Source organism: Cibotium barometz, chromosome 58, assembly GCF_041138505.1.
Source record: "Cibotium barometz isolate CiBa-2024 chromosome 58, ASM4113850v1, whole genome shotgun sequence".
NCBI classification, from domain to species: domain Eukaryota; kingdom Viridiplantae; phylum Streptophyta; class Polypodiopsida; order Cyatheales; family Cibotiaceae; genus Cibotium; species Cibotium barometz.
The window spans coordinates 10,661,034-10,688,990 of record NC_141103.1 but is presented as its reverse complement, the minus strand read 5'-3'; the positions used below and the strand labels follow the sequence as shown (position 1 = coordinate 10,688,990).

The 27,957-nt window shown below is 42.6% G+C and overlaps 1 protein-coding gene across 1 annotated transcript in view; it reads right to left on the bottom strand.

Moving 5' to 3' along the window:
- Positions 1-522: 522 nt before the first annotated feature.
- Positions 523-27,957, bottom strand: part of LOC147605887 (MADS-box transcription factor 23-like) — a 74,474-nt gene continuing 47,039 nt past the window's right edge. Inside the window, exons 6-7 of the mRNA XM_086792637.1 lie at positions 1,139-1,299; positions 523-801 (exon numbers count right to left, since the gene is read on the bottom strand). Of these exons, the coding sequence (XP_086648763.1) occupies positions 696-801; positions 1,139-1,299 (267 nt within the window). The 3' untranslated portion in view covers positions 523-695. The remainder of the gene's footprint in view (positions 802-1,138; positions 1,300-27,957) is intronic.

Sequence of the window (27,957 nt, the reverse complement as noted above, 5' to 3'; positions counted from 1 at the left end):
TTTGGTATTGAAGGTGACGCCCCGACAACAGTGCACTGAGTGGTATCGATCCCAACACCTTGGCTACAGGAATTCAAACACCTAATCAACTCAGCTACGCTCAGGTGGTCATAAATCCTCCATTTTTCAAGGTTGTATCTTCTTTCCAAGTAGGAAATTTGAAGCACTCTAACACAAGAAGTCTTGTGTTAAAGGTATGCCAACCATATGGGGAATTTCAAAATTTTGTCATGCCACATGAATATTCCCATGTTGCTTGCACACACCCAAGCTTCTTGTGTAAGTATGAACTATCTCTTCCAAAGACTTTACCCCTTACTACTTGTTTATGAACATTTTCAAACTGTATGTAAACAACAAAACATACATCTAAAACAAACCATGAGGTAGTTTATAACATCTATGGGAAATATTTTCCCTTCAAGGCCACCTAAGGCCCAAGAAGTGCTTTTGAATTAGTTTTTTTGATACTTCACACCATTACTACTTGTCATCACAACAATTTAAGTTGTCAAAGGCCCAAAAAAGAAAGGGTTGGTATTCATAGATAGTTGAAAATAAATACTATTACTACTTGATACTTCACACCATTACTACTGGTCATCACAACATCTTATGTATTTAAGTTGTCAAAGGCCCAAAAAGAAAGGGTTGATATTCACACATAGTTGAAAATAAATAAACTTGGTCATCAATTACTCCATACATTCTGGTGATCGATTCAGGTCTTCAGTTATTTTTGAGCGCTTTGCAACAGGAGGTGCTGCAGAAGTTTGATTGCTCTGCTCACTTGAGTCTACCCTGCATAATGGTTCAAAACACACAGTTTACAAATAAACTCTCTTAAATGACTTTAATATGGAAGACCTCTTACAACATATCTTCACAGAAAACCTGCAATTACAGTGGACCTGCAACATTCTTGTTTTCACCTATAATTTTCATAAAAAACTTAGATACAAACAATCTGCAAGATCTCATGAAAAACCTTCAAATTTTTAAGGCTCTAGCCTCCAAATTTGGTGACTTGTTGAGAAAAATGTTATGCGACACTGCCTCTTACTCTTACTCTATCAATAACCAGCAACTCTAATTAAGGACGTTGGAGTAGTTATGCAGAACATATGAGGTTACTAACCAGAATTGCAGGGATGCATCATTCTGAGGGACGTCCTGCACATTTGGATCACCATAACCGTATGAATTACGTGAGCCAGTTACTTCTGAGGGACAATTAGAGTCCACTAGTTTGGCCAGAGCGTTGGAGTTTGCATTGGATATTTTCCTAGCATCCGAGACCTACACAGCAATAAAAGGAAATATTACCTTGCTGCATGACTGGCCAATCCAAAAGATGATTGCTTATAACATGCGAATTAATGCTATATTGGTATATTTCACAAGAAGTTTTAATCATCCCTAAGAACCCATGTTGTGGATGGCCTTTTTTTTTTCTTTCCCATTGGCTATGCAAAACCACATGGGTATTTTGAAAAATCTCCGGTGTCTATGTTCATGACATGGGAAATTTTTCAAAGTTCCCATGTGGTTTGTACAACTTAAACCTTCAATTGGGTAGTGAAGCATCCAGATTTTTACAACTCTTGAGTCTCAACCATTCACGAAATAGGCTATAACTATCACGGGTATACTTACCTTGCTTTGAAACCTTGGGATATTTTACAAATTCACAGTTCACGAGGTGTATGTGCATTTATTCATTGTCTCTATATTTGTGTAGTGGCCTCATGGTCTAGTGGCCTCAAATCCAGCATGCAAACAAGCTAAAACTGATGGTGGCAAGGAGCTAGTAATTAGTTTATTTTCTTGAAGGTTTAATAGCCCAGAGCCCTTGTTCACATGGCAAAGCTTCCACTTAACAAGTCCATCACAACAACACTACATCCATTTGCCATTTTGTCCCCACCCACCACGAATGTCTATCATAAGGCTCCATGTCAATGCCAACACCATACTCAAAGCAAGTGATATAAGCCTTCCGAATGCAAGTTTCTCAAGATGTGATAGCTACACCGTCATCATCAATCCAATGCCCAAGTGAGTTAATGGCACCATATATCATCAAAGTCTCTGGGATCAAGAGTGCAATGTCATCAAGAGCTTCCTCAGAAGAGTTGTCATCATCTCTTGAGCCTTGTTACAAATGCACACACATATTATGCAACAAGCAACATGCTATATATAAAGATGAGTTGATGCATCATTGAAATCCACAATGCAAGCATACTAGTTGATCATTAGTGCTCCCTTGTATGAGGATCCTACTACTACTCCAACACAAACACAAAGTAAGAAGACATGAGTGTACCAAATGTAGATGCACATGCCTTGGCCTCTTCTTTACATGCATTTGGGGTTTGTCGATTTCTCCTAACAATCTATGAGTAGGAGGTCCACACAACCCTTATTTATTACTAAGTTTTATGATGAGCCACTCTCCATCCCAACTACAATGGGACTCTAAGAGTTGCCATGGAGGAACCCAAACATTCACCCCCAAGCTTGAGGCACCCTATCTAGTATACTAGTTGATCACTAGTGCGCCCTTGTCAGAGGATTCTACTACTACACAAACACAAAGTAAGAAGACTTGAGTGGAGTAACTTGAGTGTACCAAAGCCAAATGTGTTATCATTATTCATCTCCTGGTAGTGTGCTCAAGTTGTGTATCAGGGGTGCCCAGATTTATCCCAGGCAGCACCTTATTTTTTCCTTATGTTTAGGCCCTTGGTTGTAGGGTTGGCCACCCACTATCATCACATGTTTATTTTTATCCAATCGCGTGAGACTTTTCTGGAGCAAGTCGGCCAGCTTATCTTGGGGCTATATAAGCCTTGCCTCCTCATTTGTACTCACTCTGACAAGGGCTTCCAGGCCCGGCTCCCTTAGGGGAGTAGTTTATCATGCCCTCACATACGGGGACCACCCCTTGCATACGGGGACCACCCCTTGCATAGGGCTGATTGTATCATTGCTTCTTCATCATTATGCAGATTTGTTCTCTTTCTCTCTGTGCCTATGTCTCTCACGCTTTTCACTGCGCACTTTTGACATGGTATCAGGGCACCGGGTTGAGGCTCTTCTACAGAAGGTGTTCTGGTGTATTTTTAGAGAGAAGGATTTCTGCATTTTTCTATACTGCTAGTTGCAGAGGAGGAGGGAGCGTTTTGGCCTTGTCTAGGTGGTTGAAGGAGTTACATGGCAGTCCCTACTGGCTGCGTTTTGTAGATATAGGACAGCAGATATGAGGCAGCAAGCAGGGGAGACACCATGGCTGCGTTTTCTGTAGATATGGGGCAGCAAGCAGGGCAGACAGCCTGGCTGCATTTTCTATAGATATGAGGTAGCAAGCAAGGGAGACACCTATGGATGTGTTTTCTACAGATCTAGGGTAGCCAGAGGAGGTGCTGAAGTTGCTGTGTTTTCCTCTTCCCTTTCTTCTTCTTGGTACACGTGCTGCTGGCTGTTTATAGCAGCCAGCAGGAGGTGCTGAAGTTGCTGTGTTTTCCTCTTCCCTTTCTTCTTCTTGGTACACGTGCTGCTGGCTCTTTATAGCAGCGTTTTTTGCATTAACTCATCTGCGTTCTTGGAGGCAGTGGAGGTAGGTGTTCTTTTTTAGGAATGGTGCCTTCCCACATGGCCTTGAGCCCTTGCTTGGCCAATCTTTGTTTTGTCAGAGTTTTCAGACTAATGGGTGCACACTTGGATTCTCATCCTCAAGGTGTGTGTGGAAGACAGTTAGTCCTTTCTCGATAGCAGAGGGGGTCCATGAGTTTGTGCCAGTTTAGCATAGTTTTACTGGTGTACAGGTGTTTCCTTTAGGTTCTCAGGGTGTTCACCTTGAGAGGGGGATGCCGTTACTTGGCAGTGAGCCACTCCTATTCCCTAGGCAGATGGCCTTCTGGATTACAGGGTACAGGCACAGGAGTCTTCATCCCTAGGATAAGCATTGATTTGGGAGCTTGGTGTATAGGGTGATATCGGCATTCATGCAGAGACATGCTAGGTCACTTGGTGACGAAAGCTGTTGTCAAGGCTCACAGGTACTTGCTCAGTTTTGCAAGATGGGTATAGGATGCATGGCAGGTGTACAGGCTCATTGGGTATAGGTAGGTACTAGTGGAGCAGCAAATTGGAGCAGATGATTGACATCAGATTGTGCTTTGGGATGATGAGTTGTGGATGGTTGGTTCCACATGGACACGTGACTAGTTGGGAGCTTGCCAGTTGGGGGTGTCAGGTTTTGGTATTGGAGAGCTTTCTTGAGCTCAGTGCTATAGTTAACACCAAAGAGCTCAGGGGGTGTTGCCATGTGATTGGGTGACTCATAGGGGTGTGTGAGTAGTAGTCCCATCACGCGACGGCGAGTTATGGATATAGGTTTTAAAGGGCAGGCAGGATTGTCAGCTACAGTGTTGGAGGTATGTTTCTTCCACTTGGAGTGTTATACATGGAGATCCGAAAACCTTGTATTTGGAGAGTGGTGCTCAACAAGCTCAGAGTTGGAGGCTTGAGTACTTGAGCTGATGTAGACATTGTGGGCCTCTAGGGTGTCTAGAGGGGGTGCCAATAGGGAGAAAGTTTGGTGGTGTTCTCTAAGGAGCAGATTTTTCTTGGAGGTAGAGAGTCAGACGACATCCTTTCTTGGGCTGAAGAGGGAGCACATTGTGTGACAGGTGTGATATAGATTGGGTTGCAGATATGGACATCTGGTGGTTCATTCTTTGGATTTTGCTGGCCTTCTAAATCGGGAGCAGTTTCTTGGAGTAGGTGGCAGAGGCGGGAGCAGATCGACTTTTCGACTTGCTTTGGAGGTTTCCTTATCCAGCTCCTTGGACCAGTTTCTCTCCCAGGATCTGAGAGGGGGTGTTAGCATTATTCATCTCTTGGTAGTGTGCCCAAGTTGTGTATCAGGGGTGCCCAGATTTAGCCTGGGCAGCACCTTATTGTTTTCTCATGTTTAGGCCCTTGGTTGTAGGGTTGGCCACCCATTATCACATGTTTATTTTTGTCCAGTCGTGAGACTTTTCTGGAGCAAGTCGGCCAGCTTATCTTGGGCCTATATAAGGCTTGCCTCCTTGTCATTTGTACTCACTTTGACAGGGGCTTGTAGGCCCATGTCCTCCCTTAGAGGAGTAGTTCATCATGCCCACACATACGGGGACCACCCCTTGCACAAGGCTGATTGTATCATGCTTCTTCATCATTATGCAAATTTGTTCTCATTCTCGCTGTGCCTATGTCTCTTGCTTTCCGCTGCGCACTTTTGACAAATGCACATGCCTTGGCCTCTCATGTGGGTTTGCGGATTTCTCCTATTAACGTATGAGTGGGAGGTCCACACAACCCTTATTTATTACTAAGCTTTATGATGAGCCACTCTCCATCCCAACTACAATGGGACTATAAGAGTGGCCATGGAGGAGCACAAACATTCACCCCCAAGCTTGAGGCACCCTATCTAGTATTTGGCCCAACTCAACTACTCGATCAATAATGCATCCATTGCTATAGCCTATCAAGAGATTCATGACCCCACACCCTTGCTACTCAAATAATAACACATACATTGCTATGGTCCATAAAGAGGTTCATGACCCCACTCCCTTTGTCCTCAAAGATTTTTTTGTATCATCTATAGGAGAGAATGATACCTCAAAAGTATAATCTCTTCCTTTATGTTTTAGGTCGTAAAAGGTTAGAAGTGGCCATGTGGTTGCTATCATTAATATTATGGCATTGTCTAATATTCAAAAGACTATGGGGGTAAGATCGTTCTACACCAATGACTACTCTCTTCTTATGACAGGTTATAGTGACTGGAAGAAATGGGGCAAAGGGAGTATCAAGCATAGAAAAGGCTAGCCACAAATTTGTCCCTTAAACAAGGTATTAACTTTGTACATAATAACACTTGTAAAATCCCATTGTGTACATGATCCAAATGGTGCAAGTCAAGATGTAGGGTAAGAGAAAATCCTTATGTAGCTCTCCCCTTGGTTGAAGATTGGGAATATTAAGCGTACCTAGCATATCTATTTCATATCTATGCTTTATTTCATGGAATTGATGAGGTCCATTTCTGTTTGTGGGAACTCAAGAGGTTGGACAATTGCTTGTTAGTAGGTGAGCTTATCCTGCATTGCTTCCTTGTCACTTTTTTCCTAGAGGAAGTTATGCATACAACACAAGACCTTAAGAAGGCATCAACTAGTAGCCAAAAGATAGTTTGCAAGAGAGCCATCCCAAAAGCCATGTGATTGTGCCAGTTGATATATGCGGTCGAGTAAGCAAAATTCCTCTATTTCAAAGGCAAAGTCTGAGGCTTTAGTTAACTAGATTTTAGATGTTACACACTAACATAATGGAACTTAATTTTAAAAAAATCCATGTGATCCATATACTTCGAACCTCGTTACTTATAAATATGTGTAACATCCATGCTGAAAAGTAAAATGTAATGTTTTGGAATTCCACACATTTTAAAATATCATCATGGAAACTCTCTCTTGGGCATTGGGCATTCATGGTTTATGTGGATGGTTGTTGGAGAGTCATCTTGGGCATCATGCACATCATGCAATCATGTGCGAGATCGTACTATTTATTGCACAATACAACTGGGGGGTTGTCATACGTGTTGTGCAATACATGTGGCCTTTCTTGGACATTGTGTGCTAGTAGTGCCTAAGCGTAGTGGGTTTCTCTTCGGTCTACTTCATATCTTGTTCTGCTCTAGTAGATTGCTAGGCTTGGTGTAGGTACCTCTTGCCCTAGTTGGCCTTAACGATTAGGGCTAGTTGTTGAGCATGTTGAGATCCTAGGAATGTCTCCTCCACTATTGAGCAAAACATTTTCCCATTTCCCACAATTATAAAGAAAGAGAAAAAATGATAGTTTTGTCCTTTGAGAAATCTATGAGTCAAAAAGGTGAAAACTACGAGTCAATCACTCCTACCAAGACTTAAACACTGGCCAGTTAATTAGTTCCCACACAATAAAAAATCAAATGCTCACGAGTCATAATCTTGCCCATGTATCCTTGAAAAGATTACTCCCCATTTAAATTATCTAAATGTAACAGATTTATCCCACCACTTGGTTGGATAGTCAAGGCTACCCTTTTTGCCTTATAAAGGTGCAAAATCATCATTTATTTAGTTAAATGGAGCCTGACACAAAGAGCTACAGAGGTAAGCATCAATGTCATCATTTATGAACTCCACATCCACAAGCTTCTCTAACCTGATAGCACCAATGTCATCATTTATGAACTCCACATCCACAAGCTTCTCTAGCCTGTAGATAGCACCAATGTCATCATTTATGAACTCCACATCCACAAGCTCCTCTAGCCTGTAGATAGGGAGGCTACATCCCTAAAGACTTACATTATACAAGATCAAAAAGCTAATCAAGGCCTCAAAGATGAAGAGAAAAATTAAAAGGACCAAGGGTAGCTATGTTGTAAATAAATAAGAATTGGGGAAGTGTTTTGCTTCTCTAGCCTATAGAAAGGGAGGATAGGTCCCTAAAGACTTGTATTGTACAATAAATAAGAATTGGGGAAGTGTTTTGCTTCTCTAGCCTATGGAAAGGGAGGATAGGTCCCTAAAGACTTGTATTGTACAATATTAAAAAGCTAATCAAGGCCTCAGTGATGAAGAGAAAAAGTAAAAGGGACACATGGGTAGATATGTTGCAACAAACATGCATGGGGGAGGGGTTGTGCCCCTTACCCTTGCATAATCACATGATTATAGGCCATCAACTAGAGTGCTAAGCCCTCCCGAATCCAAGCCACTAAGGATCCCACCATTCATTACAATGTGCCTCTCCTTTGATGTAATAATTTACCTGAGGCTTTTATCTCTATATCATTCTTGGCAAAGGAGCATTTTGTGATGGGACAAGATAATCATATTTCAAATTTCTAGCAACTTGTTGGATTTTAAATACACCATAGGTGACCTATTGGCTTGCATCTTCATTAGAATTTGACTTTTGTCGTATTCTTCTGTATCTACCCATTAATCTATGTGCATCCCAAATGTTAGAGTGACCCAAGTAGCTTTATAGTAGGTGGTGACATGCTCGAGTGTAGATGTTACACTTATACTAGCATAGAGTATAGGAAAATTATGAGATCCCAATTATCATAACTCTATAAAGTAGTTGACTTTTGCCCTTGCTCTGATGAAATCTTTCACTTTAAAAACTTGTATAGAACACATTTGATAGCTACTGACTCCTCAGCTTACCAAAAAAATAATTATTATCTTAATTATGATTCTTTACTCTCTATATTAGAACTCGTATATGGCCTCACCCATATTTGATACACTTTTCTACAATAATACCGAAAACAATTTACAGTTCTATATTTTTACTTACTCCTGAGGTTGCCATATATTGCATATTTCTATTTTGATAATAATTCTTTGAAGAAATAGTAATGCCCATATTTGACACACCTTTCCACAACAACACTAGAAACATTTGAAACCATTCAAGGAAAGGTCCATTTGAGCTTCTTAGACCTAGCAACCATGCCGACCATATATTTGCATTACCTTATCTATGAGCCACATATAAAAGTATATCTTTTTTCATAGGTTCCCATTATGGTCACTTGTATCCACACTTTTAATATCCTTGTAGCCAAGTAAACACAAAATAAAATCGTTCTCCAAAAAACTAGGTAGTTGTGTAGTTTAGGTATGGCGTTCTTGATAAACTTCCCAAAAACAAGTACACCAAGTGCACCTAGTCAAGTATGCAAAGTGTACATCTACATAAGTACTTTATGTGTGACATTTTTTGTAAATAAAATTAAGAAAAAATAAAATAGAAATTTTAAAAAATATAAAAAACTAAAATGATTGAGAGAAATTGGTGAAGTTTTAGAGAAAGAAAATTTAGAGGAGCTGCAAAAACGAATTGCGAGGAGTTGGGAAAAAATAGGAGAATCGGAAGAAATTGGGAACTTAAAAAAAATTGGGAAAACTGGGAGAAATTCGAGGGATTTGGGAGGAGTTGGAGAGAGTTGGTGGAAACTATGGAGACTTGGTGGAAATTGGAAGTACTTGCGAGGTGTTAAGCTCGTGTGCATGCATTGTATGGGAACCACCCTTAGCCGCCATAAACCTTAACTTCACCTACCTTGAGGGCCGCCATTCTTTACCTACCTTGGGCCATCATCTACCTTGGTACTTTTTGTATGTGCATTCACGTATTATTGGCAATCATGGATTTTAGCTAAGAGAACCAATGGAAACTCTTGGGTTTTCTTTGTATTTTTCCTGTTTCTTTTGTTCTCTCTATTAGGTCATTTTCCCCGTTAACACCTTGGCGACCCAACCCCATAACCCCTTAGGGAAATGAAGCTCTCCTTTCTCAAAAAATCTCAAGTACACTATCCTCCTTGTAGATAGCTATCTTCTTCAATGCTTCTTGCACCAACAACCTTGCTTTTGCATCCAATGTGGGGCCTCATCCAGCAGAACTATCTTGGGATTTCTTACCATCAATCTTAGGTGGCCAAAAGCAAAGGATAACAATAGCGATAACTGCGCCCGTCTGTTGTCAAAGCAACCATGTATGCAACTACTTGATGTCCACCTTGTTAACAAAAATCTTGTCTCTTGGTCATCTCAGTACCTTGGAGATTTCCTCAACGACAACTCCCTCACATCACCTTATTATTGCACATGGATCGTAGGCTTGTTGGCAGCTGACCAAGAACGAGGCATCCAAGATAGTATGGGTAGGGTTCCTTACAACCTCCCTAGCAATGCCAAGAAGGAAGAACCACTTCTACCATCGTAATCGCCCTGTCTGCAGAGCTGCCCTTTGTTGTACTTGTTGTTGTATTTTGATGAAGGTTTCTAAAATCATAATCGGCTGTAGCAATTTCTTCTTACTCCGGCTAGGTCCATTGATGCATGGAAAGCAGTCATGACCTTCTTTACATATGTCCTAATCACTGCTGTGCTAATTTCTTCTCTAGTTCCTGTCACGTGCATCCCGCACTTGGATGCCATGTAGACATATCTGTACAGAAGGTGCAGGACCTGGGATGGTGAACTGGTCCGCCCGAGACAAGTCAACAAGGGATCCATCTCAGTTGTCCAAGGTCAGGTGTGCATTGACCTGCAGAGAAGTCCAAGGTCAGGTGTGCACTGTCCTGCACATGGAACAGTGCCATTCCGTGCTGTAAGTCTCGCTCTGGAATGATGTCAGTGATTCTGTGTATCTGGTATGGTACCGGATGCCAGATCATTGTGTAGATAGTTAGGGTTTGCTTTTAGAACAAAGGGCCAACCCATAGGGTTACCCCAAGTCTTAGTGTGGGCATGGGGATGGTGTGAAACCACCCCCGTAAGGGCTAGGAAGGCCTTGGCTGAACCCACCAGCCATTGAAGGCTGTAGGACAGCCCGGGCAGATGAGGGGAAAGCATACAAGCTATACAACCTGGTTATGGCTGTAAGGGCACGTATGGGGGTAGCCCATACAAGTTGCCTAGTCCCCAAACAGCCTAAAAACTATGCCCCAGTCCCTAAGGAGTCATGCGCATAAAGCCGAGCCATCTAGGGAATGAAGCGCAGCTTTTATGGGATTTTTCTAGTATTAAATGTTGTTATCAGTCATGGGACAATTCAGCGCTAGTAGCTGACCTTGGACTTAAGCTGTGACCGACTCCTCATCCTAGCGTAGTATAAATAGAGGAGCCCACAATCCCATTGTTTCATCTCAGATTTCACGAAGAGCTCAAGCATACAAGGGCTAGACAAGCTAAGGAGTTGCTAAAGCAAAGGGGTGAAGGACTGCAGATCAAGGGTAGAGTTTTCTTTGCCAAGAAAGGTCAAGATTTCTGTATTTTCTTTTCAGATTTACATCATTCTAATAAAGCAAATACACCATCGGTGGTGGGGGCCCTACAGAGGGTATTTGGGACCCAATACTGTGTCCTCTCCATCTCTCCCTCTCTCTCTCTATTTTTTTGCACATCTTATTTAGTTTGTGCATTAATTCCATCGTGAAAAGAGTGCTGATTTTATGAGCATTGAAGTTACCGATCTTCTCCGAAGCTTCCGCATATGTTACAGTTGTTGGAGCTATATGTAGCTAGCTCTAACTCACTCTAGGTCTTGCCTATATATATGTGACTTGTGACTAATATGATTCATCCTTATTAAGCATATGTGGTGTCTCTTGTCTTGTCTCTCTCCCTCTCTTAACATGGTATCAGAGCGATTCTAGTCATAAGGGAAGCATCTATGTCTTCTTGTTCAATTTATGATTATGATTTCATGTCTTACAAGATTGATCTTTGGTAATAGTTTTGTGTAGGGTTAATTGGTTCTTTGATTATATATGTTGCCTACATGATTTTATAGCTCCACTTGTTGTAATTAGAATTGTTTCTTTATCACATCCTTAAAACCAAAACCAGGTGGTGGTGCGTAGATGGTACAGTGCTGTGGTGAATCTTATCAAAACGGTTTTTCAATCCATGTCATATGCTTTATGGGACTATCTTATCACTATGTTTGAGAAGAAAACTGTTACAGAGATTCTGTATCTCCGTAATCTTCTGGGCAAGCTTCAATTCAAGGCAGGTACATCCATGTCTAGTCACATTGAATCATTCAAAGGTATTATGAATCAACTTTCTGCAGGGGATCCTATTCCTCGAATTCAATTGGTTACACACCTTGATACGGTGAAGGATCCTTTGTATGATAATATTGTCACTATATTATCTAACAAGGATGGAATTGACTTTGAGCATACATGTATTTCTTTGATTGAATATTCTCAATGTCATGATCGTTAGATAACTCATGAAACGGTCATGATTGCCCAAGAGTACACAGAATCAGAGACAACTTTTGCTGTCCAGAGACGTCCATTTCAGTAATGCCCTTCTTCCTCCTCCCAATTTACATCTCGTGGCTTCCAAAGAGGAGGTAATTCTTCTGGTTTGAGATTTCTTCAAAAGCGTTGTTCTTAGTGTGACAAAACTGGTCACTTGGTATCTGAATGTTGGGCATGAGAGTATGATGAAGAACACGGTATTACAAATAAGCAACCTCATTTATCAAGGAGTTCTTCCTCTTTTGCAACCTGTGAATATTGTGGGAGCACAAGGCATTCATCCAGTCAATGCTTCAAGAGGCGTTATGATGAAGCTTGAAATCAAGCTTATGCTACTCAACAAAATCCTCATGATGAAGACAATGTTTATCAAGAGACTGATTTGGTTCATTATAATGTCTCTCCAAAAAAGGTACTACATGTTCGTGATGGTTCTCTCTTTATTGTTGATTCTTGTGCTACTGGCAACATGACATATCAATTACAATGGCTACACAATTATCATCCAATTCCTATCAAGAAAGTGGTTTATCTTGCTGATAATACAACTTGCCAAGTAATGGGTATTGGTGACTTGTATTTGGAAACTTCTTCCTCAACCAAAATATTACGAGGAGTTTTATATGTTCCTGATTTACAAAGAAACTTACTTTCTGTTGCGCGGCTTGTAGATCTTGGTCTATTTGTTGGATTTGATAATACAAACTGTCGCATCGAAAAGGATGGCACCACTATTGCGGTTGCTCCTCGACATGGTAATCTCTTTGATGAATGAGGATGTTGCAAATGTTGTTACAGCTCTAGGAGATCTGGATTGTAAGCTATGGCATCATCGATTTGCTCACTCAAATTTCTCAAAGCTTCTTGATATTCATCATCACCATGATCTTGTGAGAGGTATGGACCTCAAATTTCTCACTCAAATTTCTCAAAGCTTCTTGATATTCATCATCACCATGATCTTGTGAGAGTATGGACCTCAAATCTCACTCGCATATGGGGATATGTGAATATTGTGCTCTAGGCAAACATCATCGTAAGCCATTTTCAATGTCTACAAATATTCATTCAAATAATCTTTTGGATCTCATTAATACTGATATTTGTGGACCCTTTTCGCCATCCAAGTCTTGCTACCATTACTTCATTACTTTTATTGATGACTATTCATGGTATATAAATGTCTTTTTGCTATGACATAAATCAGAAGCATTGGACACATTTAAGAGGTACCAAATATCTGTGGAGAATCACACTGGTCGAAGAGTCAAAATTATTCAAAGTGATAATGGTGGTGAATATATTTTCAACTTATTTCATGATCATTGCATCAACCACGGTATCCACCATGAGTATACCATTCCATATTCTCCCCAACAGAATGGAGTTGTAGAGCGAAAGAATCGTACAATCTTGAATGGTGGTGAATATATTTTCAACTTATTTCATGATCATTGCATCAACCACGGTATCCACCATGAGTATACCATTCCATATTCTCCCCAACAGAATGGAGTTGAAAGAATCGTACAATCTTGAATGCAATCAGATGCATGCTTATTCATTTTGGATTATCTCTCTCTTTTTGGACAGAAGCAGTATTGATAGCCGTTTTTGTTTATAATCATCTTCCAACTATTATACCTTCTGGTAAGATTCCAATCACAGCTTGGACAGGCCAAACTCCTCCTGTTGCACATTTCAAAGTCTTTGAACACCATATTAGTGAATTTGGGAATTTCCCAATTCCCATTTTTGAATACTTAAAAAAGGGGGACATGGATAACATGTTTGTAAGTTTCTCAAAACCCTATCATATGACCTATCGTTGGAAAGTGCTTGAAAAATAAAATCTAAAGAGCTATAAAGCGCTCATTTTGGATTAGTGGTGTTCAAGTTATGGTTAATCCAAACTTTTGACCACGTGTCCCAAACTTGTGGAAAATTCCCATATTTCCCAATATGGTGTTTTTGGGTGTATTGCTTATTTTCATGTCCCAAAAGAGACACGACACAAGCTAGAACCTTCAAGTTTGAAGGTTATTCTTATTGGTTATTCTAACAACTCAAAGGGTTACAAGTTTTACGATTCAAGTTCTCAAAAGGCAATTGTTAGTCGAGATGCTATATGCAATGAGCAATTGATGGGAGGTTCATGGTCCACAGATGATGCTGATGATACAAAAACATTACTCACTTCTTTTCCTTTTTTACTTTTGGACAATGATTTACATGATGACAACACTCTTTTGATGGATATTGGAGACAAGTTTATTGATGTTCATTGTACGGTTTCAAAGGAGACTGCTACTACAGATCTTGATATCTATGTTGATCTTCCTATTGAACTTGAGCACAGTGCAAATCATGTATATGATGATGATCTTGAAACATTTAATCACGTATTGGCTGTTTGTGAAGATCCTTCAACTTATGCAGAAGCTATGTCCTCTCCACAAAAGGAACAATGGAAGGAAGTCATGGAAGTTGAATATGAGTCTTTGATCTCGAAAGGTACATGGGTTCTTACCAATCTACCTTTTGATCGTACTCCTATCAAATGTAAGTGGGTTTACAAGACTAAAACAAAGGCAGATGGATCCTTTGATAAATTCAAAGCTCGTTTACTTGAAATACATCAAATGGATGTTAAGATGGCTTTTCTTAATGGAGACTTAAAGGAGGAAATATATATGGAGCAACCTGAAGGATTTATGATTCCTGGAAAGGAACATCTTGTATGCCAACTCCACCGTGCTTTGAAGGAAAGTCTGGAAGAAGTGCAAGTTCTATTGGGTACAGTAGTGTGTGGGTTGTTCGACTCCTGCCTCAAGAGTACGACAACCTAGTCAGAACCTTGAAGAATGTACTTGATCCAACCTTGGAAAGAATCAAGATATTGTTCAAAAGTTTGGATTGGCTACTACACATTCCGCAAACACTCCTTGTCTTACAAGCTCTACTAGGAGTACTGCAAATATTGAGGCTGAATCATTAGCTTTAAATCAACCCTATGCTAATCTTGTTGGTTGTCTTCAATTTGTGGGCACGAGCACTCATCTTGATATTCTGTTTGCAGCAAATCTGTTAGGACAATACTTTTCCTCTCCATCTACAAGACATTGGTCTCAAGCTAAACGTATTTTGAAGTACTTGAAGGGCACTGCAGATTTTGAACTCGTATATCGCCGTCAAGAAGACATATCTTCATCAACTTCTCTTAATCTTTTTGGTTATTCAAATGCTCATTGGGCAAGCTCTAACTTGTCCATGAGATCCACCAGTGGTAATTACTTCTTTATCAATGGTTGTTCGATATCTTGGGCTAGCAAGAAACAACGTTGTATTGCACTTTCTACTACAGAATCTCAATATGTAGCTGCATCTTTAGCAGCTCGTGAATTGGTTTGGCTTCGATAATTGCTTTTTTGATATTGGTCATTCTCCTTCCTTAAGCACTCCTCTTAGATGTTACAACCAAAGTGCTATTAGTCTAGCCAAGGACTACATGCAACATAGCAAGTCCAAGCATATTGCAGTTCATTATCACTATGTTCAACATGAAGTAAGGAAAGGAGCAATAATGGTAGAACATTGTCCAACTAATCAAATGATTGCAAACATTCTCACCAAAGGACTCCATGAAGCTCGGTTTACACTTTTGCGATCAGAACTTGGAGTTGCGGTGGCCTCTCTTTTTGGAGATTAGCACATCTGACGTCATGTCAATTTTGTCTAGACTTGTACATAGCCTATAGACATTGCACATGGACTTTATGGTGGCATTGTACATTTATATGTAGAAGCTCGGGTTTTTCTCTTGTGCTCCCAAGGGTTTTTTTACTAACTGCTGGAGACCTTTATTTGAGTGGGGGTGTTAAAGCTATATATAGCTACCCCTAACTCACTCTAGGTCTTGCCTATATATATATGATGTGACTAATGTGATTCATTCTTGTGGAGCATATGTGGTGTCTCTTGTCTTTTCTCTCTCTCTCTCTCTCTCTCTCTCAACAACTTGTGACTAATATGATTCATTCTTGTGGAGCGTATTTGGTGTCTCTTGTCTTCTCTCTCTCCCTCTCTCAACAATAGTGGTATCAAAGCCTACTTCAAGTGCAAAGATTCAGCAAAGAAATCAGAATTTTTTCTCGCTCGTGTGGTTGGTTGTCAGACGCCAATGGACTACCCTTTTCAGAGTGACTCCTGTCCCTCGAAGGACGGTTGGTTTTCATCCTCCGGAAGCCTTCGGACGTCTCCCACACACAAAGATAGTGGATGGTCAAATTGCATTCTGAAAAGGAAATGCATTTGCTATGGGGAGCTTCAACGACGAGAGAGACCAAGAACCATGGGACTAGAGTGCACTAGGCAGCCCAACTAGGGCACTAGGCTTGAGTGTTACAGATATGTTCCAGTAGATGATACAAGCAATCGCAGACCAAACAACCAAGTTCGACGAGCAGAAGGCATAGATCTTGGCTCTAGAAGAGCATACCCATTCTCCAACGTCGCGTTTTTCATCTCCTTCCGTATCCCAAATTCCAGATCCTCAACATAGGGACCCTCTCGTCGCGGGGTCACAGCCGCAGCCGCGCTCTTTGCTTGAGTTGTAGATTTGTGCATTGGAGATCCGACAACGTGAAGACAAAGCCATGTGACGCGTGGAGCACGAGCGTTACCTAGCAGCTTTGGATGCGAGATTGACACTGATGGTGCCCTCAAATTATTTTCCTGAGAAAATGAACTTCAGTAAGTATAATGGTAAACTCGATCCCACAACTCTCTATTCATGGTTGCATAAGTTTGAAGCTTACTTTGCCGCTGCAGTTAGAAAAACAAATACTGACAGAGTGATCTTAGCCAGTTGGTACTTGGAAGTTGGTACTTGGAAGGTGAGGCCATTCCTTGGTGGAATCAGTGGGCTCATGCCCACACTAGATTAGGTAGTGGGACAAGTTTATCCGCGACCTTAAGCAGCGGTTTCTACTGCCCCACTACCTTGAGAGCGACTGGAAGATGAGTTCAGGGGAGCGCGTCAAAACGCGCAACCAGTCCTTCAGTTTGCCAATAGAATTTTGACTTTATGTTTGCAATTAGGCTTATCTGATTTGGACAAGAAAGGGTAGTTTTTGTATGGACTTGACACGCAAATCCAATGGGAGGTGCGTATGTTTCGGCCAGCCACCTTTGAAGACGCACTCTCGCTTGCGTAGAGTGTAAAAATGAAACATAATGGGGGCAAGCCCAAGACTTCCCAGCTGGCTTCTCCCAGGGCTACCGCCTCTGGGGGCAAAGGCCAGAACCAAATGGGGTCTTCCCCCCACGACAGAGCCCGGGAGCCTCTAGCTCCAAGAACTCGAACAATGCGTCTAAGCTTACTCCAGACAAGAAAGCAGAGACAAGCAAGACAGGTGGCAAGTTGAGTGCTGAGGAGCTTTCTTAGTACAAGAAGGAGGGTAGATGTTTCTTTTGTCATACAAAAGGACATACTTCTCGGGATTGTCCTTAGAAGCCTCCAAAGCCCGCCCCCGTCGTCGCTGCCTCCATAGCATCCGTGGGGTGATCTCAGCTTCCACAGAGACTCCAGCGACTACCCTAGTTCTTCAAACCCACGTGCTTCAATTGGAGCAATTATTAGCCGGGAGCTCGAAGATAAGCAGAAGGGCGCCCATCACCAGGAGTATAAGCGCAATAAATAAATCAAGTCCTTTGGCTACATAGGTGGCCAGAGAGTCCTTGTCTTGTTTGACAAAAGTAGCACGGAGGATGTGGTCACTTAGCACGGAACAGGCCGCTAGGCGTGCCCGTTTCGACCTGACTTCGTCGGTGGACAAACAGATTGAGGGTTTTAGCACACGCATGACAACGACCGTCATAATTTTGGGTATTCAGTGGTTTCACAAGTTTCTTCCAGATGTCAAGTGGGACAAGCACACGTTCCAGATCAATCAGAATGTGGCAAACGCCCCAGTGACCATTAAGTGTGAGCTAGGAATTCCAAACTTTCCGCTCACAAGCCACTTGTTTGTAGGATAAGCGAGCAGTCAAGAAAGGCGCACAGTGTGGGATGATATACATCCAGACAGCCCATACGGTGGCCAGTGCTTCCAAGAAGTACTCCGCTCTCCATGAAAACTTCTAGAAGATTTTTCTTCAATACAGCCTCCCTCCCCAGCTTCCCCCGTTCCTGACTGGAGGACCACAAGATTGACCTCCCAGGCTCAGAACCCCCAAGCAAGTTTTTGTATCGCTTTTCCAAGGCAATGGAATCGGAGTTGGGGACCGCCAACTCCAAGAATTATTGCAATCTAGCTTCATCCGTCCCAGTGTGTCTTCATTTGCAGCACCGATCTTATTTGTCAAGAAGAAATATGGGTCTTCCCGTTTGTGTGCACTCAACAAGCTGACTATCAAGAGAAGATTCCCGATGCCTCGAATTGATTATATTCTCGAGAGGCTGAATGGAGCAAAGGTGTTCTCGAAGCCCCAACTACATTTAACTGCATGATGATGCGTGTTTTTCGAGATTTGATTGGAAAGTGTGTGTTCATATTTTTGGATGACATACTGGTATTTTCAGCTACGGTTGAGCAGCATGACGTTGATGTGGAGAAAGTCCTTAGGTTGCTGGAAAGCAACAAGCTCTACGTCAATGAAAAGAAGTCAGAATTTTATATGTTCCTGGTGCATTACTTGGGATACATAATTAGTGCTGAAGGCATTTGACTTGATCCGGCTTGTTAACCTATGATGACGGACATTGAGACGTACTATGTTTTACGTCATTAATTTAAATATTCTGAGTCATGGGCTGTGCTTGTCGGCACCATATGTTACGGATAAAGGGATTAGGTGATCGCCGATGAGAGGTGCACCTTGAATATCAGCAGGGTAAGGGTTAGGATTGGCCGGCCATGTATGGATGCCCATGTGTGAACGCCCAAGTCACCTATAAGAGCCAAATGTAACCCTAAAACTCTTATTCTCATGTGTTGAATACAAGAGTGCCCTTGCCTTATCTCCTTGGTTTCCTTCTCCTGCGTGAGAGAGAGAGAGAGAGAGAGAGAGTGAGAGAGCGATCACTGTGTAGTGGCACGGCGGTGGCGAGGCGGTAGAGCGACGACGGCGGCTCCTCCTTCACTGCTGTGATGCGGGAATCCTTCACAGCGGCAGTTAGAGTGGTGAGTGACACACCCTTGCATTCTGTTTGAGCTTGCTTTCCTAGTTGTATGCTTGCAGCCATTCGTGGCTCGCTTATGGTGTTCGGCAAGTCTCCAGCTACGACCTGTGTGGCAAAAGCGCACATTTCTGGCGCCGCCGCCGCCCCGCTGCCGGGGAGATGCCCTGCACCAAGCTCTAGTTTGCAGCTCGGGTTGCTGCGAAGTGAAAGTTGTAATCTGTTTTGCAATCTGTTTTTGCAATTTGTCTTCTACAACTCTGCTTCTTTTGTTATTTTTCCGTTCCGCGTGCGTTCTGTTCTCTAGTTTTCTGCGTGTGAGGGGGGATTTCTGAATCCCCGAGCCTGCGCTGTGTGCGAACTACGCCACGGCAAAGTCTGAACCTCAGAAAGAAACCCTAGAAAACTTATCCCAAATTTTTTAAAAAAAGAAAAAAATTAATTTTGAAAAAAAATATAAAAATAAAAATAAAAAATTAATTTTTTTTAAAAGAGAAAAAACCAAACATGTGAAGAGGAAAGATTTTTTATTTAAAGAAAAATTTTTTGAAAAGAAAAACCCCCAAATGACCCCAACCCCGGTCTCGGTCTTTTGATATATATATATATAGGAGAGTGAGCCTCCATAGCTTTCTTTCAAGTGAGAGCTTATGGGAAGTTGAGCCCTATATGTAGCCCACTCCCCAAGGAGTGAAGTGAGCATGTGGGATAAAGCCTTCACCCTTTCCTCCACAAGCAAATAGGCCTTCACCCTTTTCCCCACAAAGAAACAGACTGTTTTGAGGACCACAGGAGCTCTGGATAGGCGAACACGATGCTGTAAAGCATGCTAGGACCCTTTAAACGATACGCTCGTTTCGAGCTATCACACGCCATAGTTCAGGCTCGACCATAAGTAAGGGGGTTAGAAACAGGTTAAAAACAATACAAAAACAAGTAAAAACGGGGTGTGAAACACCTAAGAAACCACTTGTGTGAACTTCAAAGGTAGTTACCAACGCCCGTAGGGTACCCACGTCACATGCATCTACGCTCTGGTCGGGTACTAGAGCCTGAGCCACTAGAAAGCGTTTCAGTTTACGTAGGCTTACACCATCCCTCCACCTTGGCATCTTGCAACCCAAGATCCACGAATAGTGGATAGTGACTCGTCCTCTGACTCAGAAGCCATGGAAGGGCACCCTACCAAGAACCCTAAGGAGACAAGCCAAAACATGCCAGTTTGGGCCCCACAACCTGGATCTAGCATGTTTAGTCATCTAATAGAGACCTTTAGTAGAGCTACACGCTCTGAACATGCGATAAGCAAAGTAAATGAAGAAGGAGGGGTAGTGGATTCGCCATTCACATCTCATGTAGACCCTACCCTCCCAAAGAGTGTCCATGTGGATATTCTACCCACTTCGTTTAATGAGGGCCCTACTAAGCTACCACCTTCTGATGCTCTTCCTAAAGTAGAGGTCCCTCGAAGCCAATCCATGAGAAGTGACATTGCGTCCACTTCAAGAGAACCGTTTGACACACCAAGTCTAGATGGGATATTTCTCAATGAAAATTGGGAATATGATCTACACACAGAGACTCTAACCGACCTATACACGGGTTACACATACCATGTAGAAGTCATACGATCTACATCTAGCGCCACTAATCTAGAGGAGTAACAACACATGATATGTGAGGTTATTCATAGAATTATCCAATTTGAGAGGCAAAATAGGGGAGTGAACCTAGTTTCCACTGGCCCTATGAGATTTTTGGATACGGGCAAGGCCAAACAACCAACCCTATCACCTCGGTGAGTCCCATAGACCCTTCGTATGTTGTTTCGCCTAGAGTCTCAATGCAGGTTGAGCCCACGAGCAGTAACTTTAGCTTTCCAACCTTGGCTCAACCTTCCATTAAGGAATCCACAATGCCTACCCCGATGATGAGCATAACGAAAAGTGCACCTGTTACCGATGTAGTTAGTACGATGCCGCTACCTAGTGGAACAGTACATACAACAGTGCGTGCCAGTGCCTATCAACCATATGTACCTATCGCTAGTCATGCTCATGTAGCTCCTACGCCTCTTAGTATGCCAATGGCGTATGCTCCACGACCGCCTTATCACAACCCTTATCCAAGAGGATCTAGGCCTAGTCACATATCATATCCTACGTCAGCTGCCTACATACCAAGACCAACGCCAACTCCTATCAACCACGCTATCCCAGACGTACCTCCACCAGCTATACCTGCTCGCCTAGGTGATCTCTCGCAGTGTTTGCTTAGACGATCAGACAATCCATTGCGAAAAACATGCGGGGCATGCCTGAGAGAGAACCTAGAAGCAAGGCTGTACAAGTGGCCAAGCTCACTCAAAACTTCAGTGGTAAAACGAGGATGTTAGGAAGCACATTGAAGTCTTCGAACACGTGTGTGATTCCTTGGAAGAGCACAATGAGCTGCATAAGTGTAAAGCCTTAGGCTTAACCTTGAGTGGGAAGGCCGAAGATTGGTATTGAACCTAAGGGTTGAAGAGCACACTCACTATCCCACTCTCAAGAGATTGTTCTTGAAAGAATACATACGTGAGGGTGTGCTTTCGGGAGTAGCATCTCAACTCCAAAAAGTTGAACGCGAGGAAGGGGAGTCAGTGAGAGACTTTACAAGTCGATTGAAGCATCTAAATTCTCGCTGCACTCCCGATGAGCACTTCAATAATAACCAACTGCTCGATAGATTCATCCCGATGAGCACTTCAATAATAACCAACTGCTCGATAGATTCATCCGAGGATTGCGCCACGAGGACATATACAATGGCCTAGTCATTAGAGGTCTTACAACGTGGGAAGCAGTCACTGCCAATGCAATCCAGTTAGAAGACAACTTGATGATTGTTTGCAGGTAAAAAGGTGTCTTCGGAGATAAAATCCGTTAGTTCGCAAGTATCTGGGCACGAGCCAATGACGGTAAAACCTATTGCCAAGGAGCCTAAGATATCCGAAATGTCTGTGACCGATCTTACTAAGGCTCTCCAAAAATACTTTAGGGATAATCGAGCTCCTCAAAATAGCCATATGTACCCAAGAAGAGAGTAACAATGGTGTTCGGTTTACTTAGGACCACATAGTACGAGTGAATGTCCCACATTCAGAGTCAAATTCAATGGGAATTGCAATGCATGTGGTAAGTATGGCCATCAATCTAAAGATTGCCTAGTACTTAAGCGAATGTTGGCAAATCAGGCACCACTAGCCTGGTCAAACATACCTCAAGTACCCGCGCTAATGCCTGCACAACCTGTCGAGCAACCGTCACAGCACATAGTTCCAAGGAATCCGAATGTAGTCCAGTCTGTGCCGTTACCACCACCAGTGCTAGGACCACAACTCCACATCCAAGGATTACCCCAATAAACCAGATGGGTTGTGAGTCACATAGTACGTGTGGGGATTATGAAGAGGAGATAGACCCCACTGCTCCATACGGGATTGATACGTTTGAAATGACTCCCCAGTACTACATGGAGGATCATTTCGGGCAAGTCAAGCCAGTATATCAAGCGGCTGCTCTCGCCACAAGAGGGCAAATCCTTAATACCTTGGCAAGGAGACCACCTCTTCAATGCTACGAGTGTGGTGGACCGCATCGTGTAGCGGAGTGCCCAAATAGGCTACAGAAGATCGCTACTCAGATGCAACCAAATCAAGGGAGCACATCGGGAATGCCGGTACTTACATGTAATCGTTGTGGCATAGATCATTTGATTGCTCAATGTCCACATAATCCTAATTCACCCAAGATTACGCCATTGAATTTGGTTGAGGTCACCAACAACCAGGCACGAGGAACCACACCCGTTGTACCCGCGAATGTAGTTACACGGTCAATGCTTCAAAATCAAAACTACATTCTCGAGGAGAGGGATACTGCATCAATTGCTCGAGCAAAGAAAAAGAAAACGCGGTGGAAGAGATCGCTTAATGCCACGAGCTCCAAGCCTAGTTCAAAGACTAACATAGGGACAGGAGACGACCTCGTGTATATGAATGATCCCGAAGATGATTCCGATTCAATAGAAACCATGAGGACCAAAGCCACTACCTTAAGGGAGGACCCCACTCGCGAGCTCAACAAAGGGGAATCAAGTGAATACATAAATAAGGGGAAACAAAAGGAAACTTCCTCGGCCCCACAACCAAGTCAGCTAATGACTGAGACTCCCCAAGACAAGCCACGTGGGCCAAAAACCCTCAAGAAAAATATTGGAACTTACCCAAACCCAGTTGAGGAGATTGAACAAGTGCAACACTTAAGGGGTTTGGTGGAAGAAACACAAAGAGAACTGGAGCCAAACCCGAGAAAAATCAAAATTCCAGACACAGTGTTTCCTACGCAAGTTCACCCTCACAGGAACCATAAACCGTTAGCTATACCTAGTATCATTCGGGAAGAAAGTGAGGATAGGACATCAGGAAGTGGGCAAACACCCTTTTTGCTTGAAAGAATGTTTAGTGAGGGAATGCCTGACCCCATTGAAGAGGAAGTGATTCCATCTTCACCAGTCCCTAGTCAAGGAGCGATATCTCGAAAAGTACCGTTGAATGTGTCTAAGCTAATGGATTTCATATCCTCTGAAATCAGAACCACGATCATATCCAAATTATACGGAGATCTTGAGCTATTCTTAGCTCTTCGGGCATTTCTCAATGGAGAACTAAAGGCGGGGCTACCACAATTTGCAAATATGGATAGACCCAACACGCTTCAAGATGAAGGGGAACATTGGGATCTACGACCCAACCTAGATGAAGACTCGGTCTCGTTGAAATACCTGTGAACAAGTTGGGACTGTACTTTGAAGGTGACGAATCTAATGCCACCCTCCCCATTACTACCAAGGGATTAACTCTAAAGGGAATCCTTGATGGTGGTGCTGGAGTGAGCATTGTGACTAAAAACTGTTGGGAATCTATGGGGAGACCTCACCTCGAAGTCACAAACATAGTGGTTAAGATGACAAACGGAACTATTGCTAAACCTATGTTAAGGGACCTTAAGATCAAGGTCCTGGGATACAAGGTAAAACATACCTTCATTGTAATGGATTTCTCCAAGCATCCTATGTCATATCAAATGATCTTAGGACGTCCTTTCATGAGGGAAGCACAAATGGTGCATGACTGGTCGAAAAACCATGTCTACCTACAATTCCAGGACTTTGTCATTCGAGTTGATCTTGAGAATGGTCGTGCACATCCTTTAGGAAGCAAGGTTATCATTGATAATCGATCGGATACCACTATTCACTCCGCCCCATTAAGGTATTGCTATACATGCAAAAAAGAGACCGATGATGGGAAAAATTCTCCTTATATGGATGTCCTACCGGGTATGACTGAGTCGGATAACGTGGATTGGGTACACCTAACGGCAACCATAGACACATGGGAAAATAGAGACACAAGTTGGGTAACACCTGAGGGGAAAGATATGCCACCGTTAGTGCCAATAAACATGATAGGTGTTATGCACTTGACTCCTGATGGTAAGAAAGTGGCAAACTCAACTGACAGTAGTGAAGACTCTGACCAATGTAACTCTGAGTATGAATCTCAAGAACAAACTGACTCTGAGCCAGATGGGGGGGGTGAATAAAATATTCACCCAAATGTGGAAGCAAGGTGCTCAAGGCCTAGGACAGTGACCTCCTAAAGTTCATCCGAGAGTGAGGGGGACACAAGTAAAGATCGACCAAGTGAGTTCGAATCTGATAGAAACAAAAATCAAAAACTTGGTAAGAAGAAAATGAGACATAAGCGCCAATGCTATCGAGCTAAGGTGCGAACCACAATAAACAAAGAGCGATCCACTACAGAATGGCTTAGTTATGTAGGAGCTATTGACGCTCATCGGAAGATAGCGGATAATTGGGGACAGTACCTCCAAAGTGTCATGTGGCGTATTCCGCAACCTCATGACGTCGCCCAATTAGAGATCGAAGAGAAGCCGAAACTAAGTCGTACTGCAAGAAGGCGGCAAAACCAAGAGTTAGCTCAACAACAAAAGGGGACGGAGTTGAAAGAAAAAAGCCTGGCACAACAAGAACTAGTAGACTTACACCCCGCACCCGAGCATTTCAAATCATTCACCACAGGGGAACGTAAAGTGGTCTACACAAAAGCCCAAAACAAATGCCTACCAATCGGAGTAGCGGTGTCTACGATGGCCCTGCAGTAGTTAAGGAGATAGACTTAGCAGATCCGGGTGAGGAGTCTAAACCAATTTTTATTGCTCAAGACCTCACCCACCAGTCAGAGGAAGCTGCACTTAAGAAGCTTCTTAAAGAATTCAAGGACATATTTGCTTGGACATATCATGATATGAAGGGTGTTCCACCCTCGGTGGTGCAACACACGATTCCAATGATTAGCACTGCTAAACCAGTCCAGCAACGTCCCTACCCAATGAATCCTAAGTACGCAAAGATTGTACAAAAGGAAATTGAAAAGCTTGTAAAATGTGGATTCATATACCCTGTTGAGCACTCAGAATGGGTTTCTCCTCATCGTACCAAAGAAGAATGGGAAACTCAAAGTGTGCGTTGATCTCAAAAAGGTTAATGCAGCCACCAGAAGGGATCATTACCCCTTGCCATATTCTGAACATGTGCTTGAAAGAGTGGCAGGCAGCACGGAGGCATATAGCTTTTTAGATGGGTACTCAGGTTACAATCAGATCACAATTATAGTCGAGGACCAAGCTAAAACAGCATTTATCACGCAGTTTGGAGTGTTTGCCTTTCGCGTCATGGCTTTTGGCTTGACCAATGCACCTGTAACATTCCAACGATAAACACGGCCTTTAAGGAATATCTAAGGGACTTCTGTGAAGCTTTCTTAGATGATCTTTGTGTTCATTCCTCTTGGGACGAGCACTTGATGTGTTTACGAAAAATATTTGAAAGGTGTAGATTATATCGCATCTCATTGAATCCTTTCAAATGCCAATTCCGGGTTAAACACGGAGTTATCTTAGGGCATATAGTGTCCAAAAATGGGATTTCCACTGACGAGAGTAAAATCAAGGTCATTCTGGAATTACCCCGACCCACCAACTATAAGGGAGTCCAACGCTTTATGGGCCACGTTGGTTATTATCGAAGATTTATTCTATTCTTCGCCGAGATAGCTCGACCATTGTATAAGCTTCTCATCGAGTTTATTTGGACCGAAGAATGTGACCGTGCCTATGAGCTATTAAAGAAGGCCTTGGCGAGTGCTCCAATCTTGAGAATGCCTAATTGGGATTTACTCTTCCATGTGCATATTGATGCATCAAACTTTGCTATTGGGTGTGTGTTAACTCAACCTGGAGAACACAAGCTAGACTACCCCATTAGCTTTGCCAGTTGAACGATGCTGAGATGAACTACACCACTACAGAGCGAGAAGGGTTGGCAATGATATATGCAGTACGGAAATTTCGTTATTACCTCCTTGCCACCAAGTTTGTTTTGTATGTGGATCATCAAGCATTGTTGTATCTGGTAAACAAACCATGCTCCACAGGAAGAATCACACGATGGCTATTGATTCTTCTTGAGTTTGATTTCACTGTTGTTATGAGACCTGGCAAAAAACATGTCATGGCTGATCATTTGTCTCGCATACCTAATGGTGAGGCTCCTACGGGGGTTGATGATGACTTACCTGACACTTCCCTGTTCATGGTGGAGACAATGTCTGAATGGAGTGAGAAGATTGTTAACTTTTTGATTAATGGCTTTCCACCCAAGGAGCTTCGTAAAGATCTAGCTCGAAAGCTGATCAAAGAATGCGAACCGTTATTGCCTGATAGCCGGGACTCTTTATAAAAGAGGAAAGGATGACGTTCTTAGGCGTTGTGCCCGAGAGGATGAGTATCTATACATTTTGCAAGAGGCACATATGGGCGTAGCCGGTGGTCAATTCTCAGGAGACTTAACTGTGCGAAAGATCTTACAATCGGGATATTGGTGGCCCACTATGTTCCAAGATGCATCACTCTTTGTGAAGGGTTGTGATGAATGCCAACAACGATACAAGAAACCCCAGAGGAAAGATCAGATGCCCCTACATCCAATCAAAGTAAACCAACCATTTGAAAAGTGGGGTTTAGACTTTGTAGATCCAATTAGCCCAGCGGCCCGAAACACATAATCTCGCTATATTATTGTGGCCACTGACTATATGACCAAATGGGCTGAAGGGAAGGCAACACGTAAGGCAGATGCAAGGACAACAGCCAAGTTCCTCTTTGAAAATATAATCACCCGCTTCGGTTGTCCTTTTGAACTTGTGAGCGACAATGGTACGCATTTTATAAATGAAGTGATTAAGGAGCTCACAACAAATTTCATGATATCCCATCATAAATCTACTCCTTACTATCCACAAGCGAATGGCCAAGCCGAGAGTACCAACAAGACCTTAATCTCTGTTTTGACAAAGACAGTTGAAGCTCATCGCATGGATTGGGATCTAAAGCTTACAATAGCTTTATGGGCCTATCGTACTGCGTACAAAGTGGCTATTAATTACACGCCGTTCAAGATGGTATATGGCCAAGAAGCAGTCATGTCGTGGAAATTTTTCATTCCTAGTCTTCGTGTTGCTACTCAAGAGGGTTGGGATGGTAATCCCTTAATAGAGCGTCTATATATCCTTGAGCGGCTAAATGAAGAAAGACAATCGGCTGTATACAATGCCCTTGTGGAGAAGGATAGAAGAAAAAAATGGTTTGTTGATCGCCACCTGAAGGACAAGGACATCAAGATTGGGGATAAAGTCCTAATGTATGGAGTGTGTAACGAAAAGAAGAAGCTAAAATATGCTGGTAAGGGA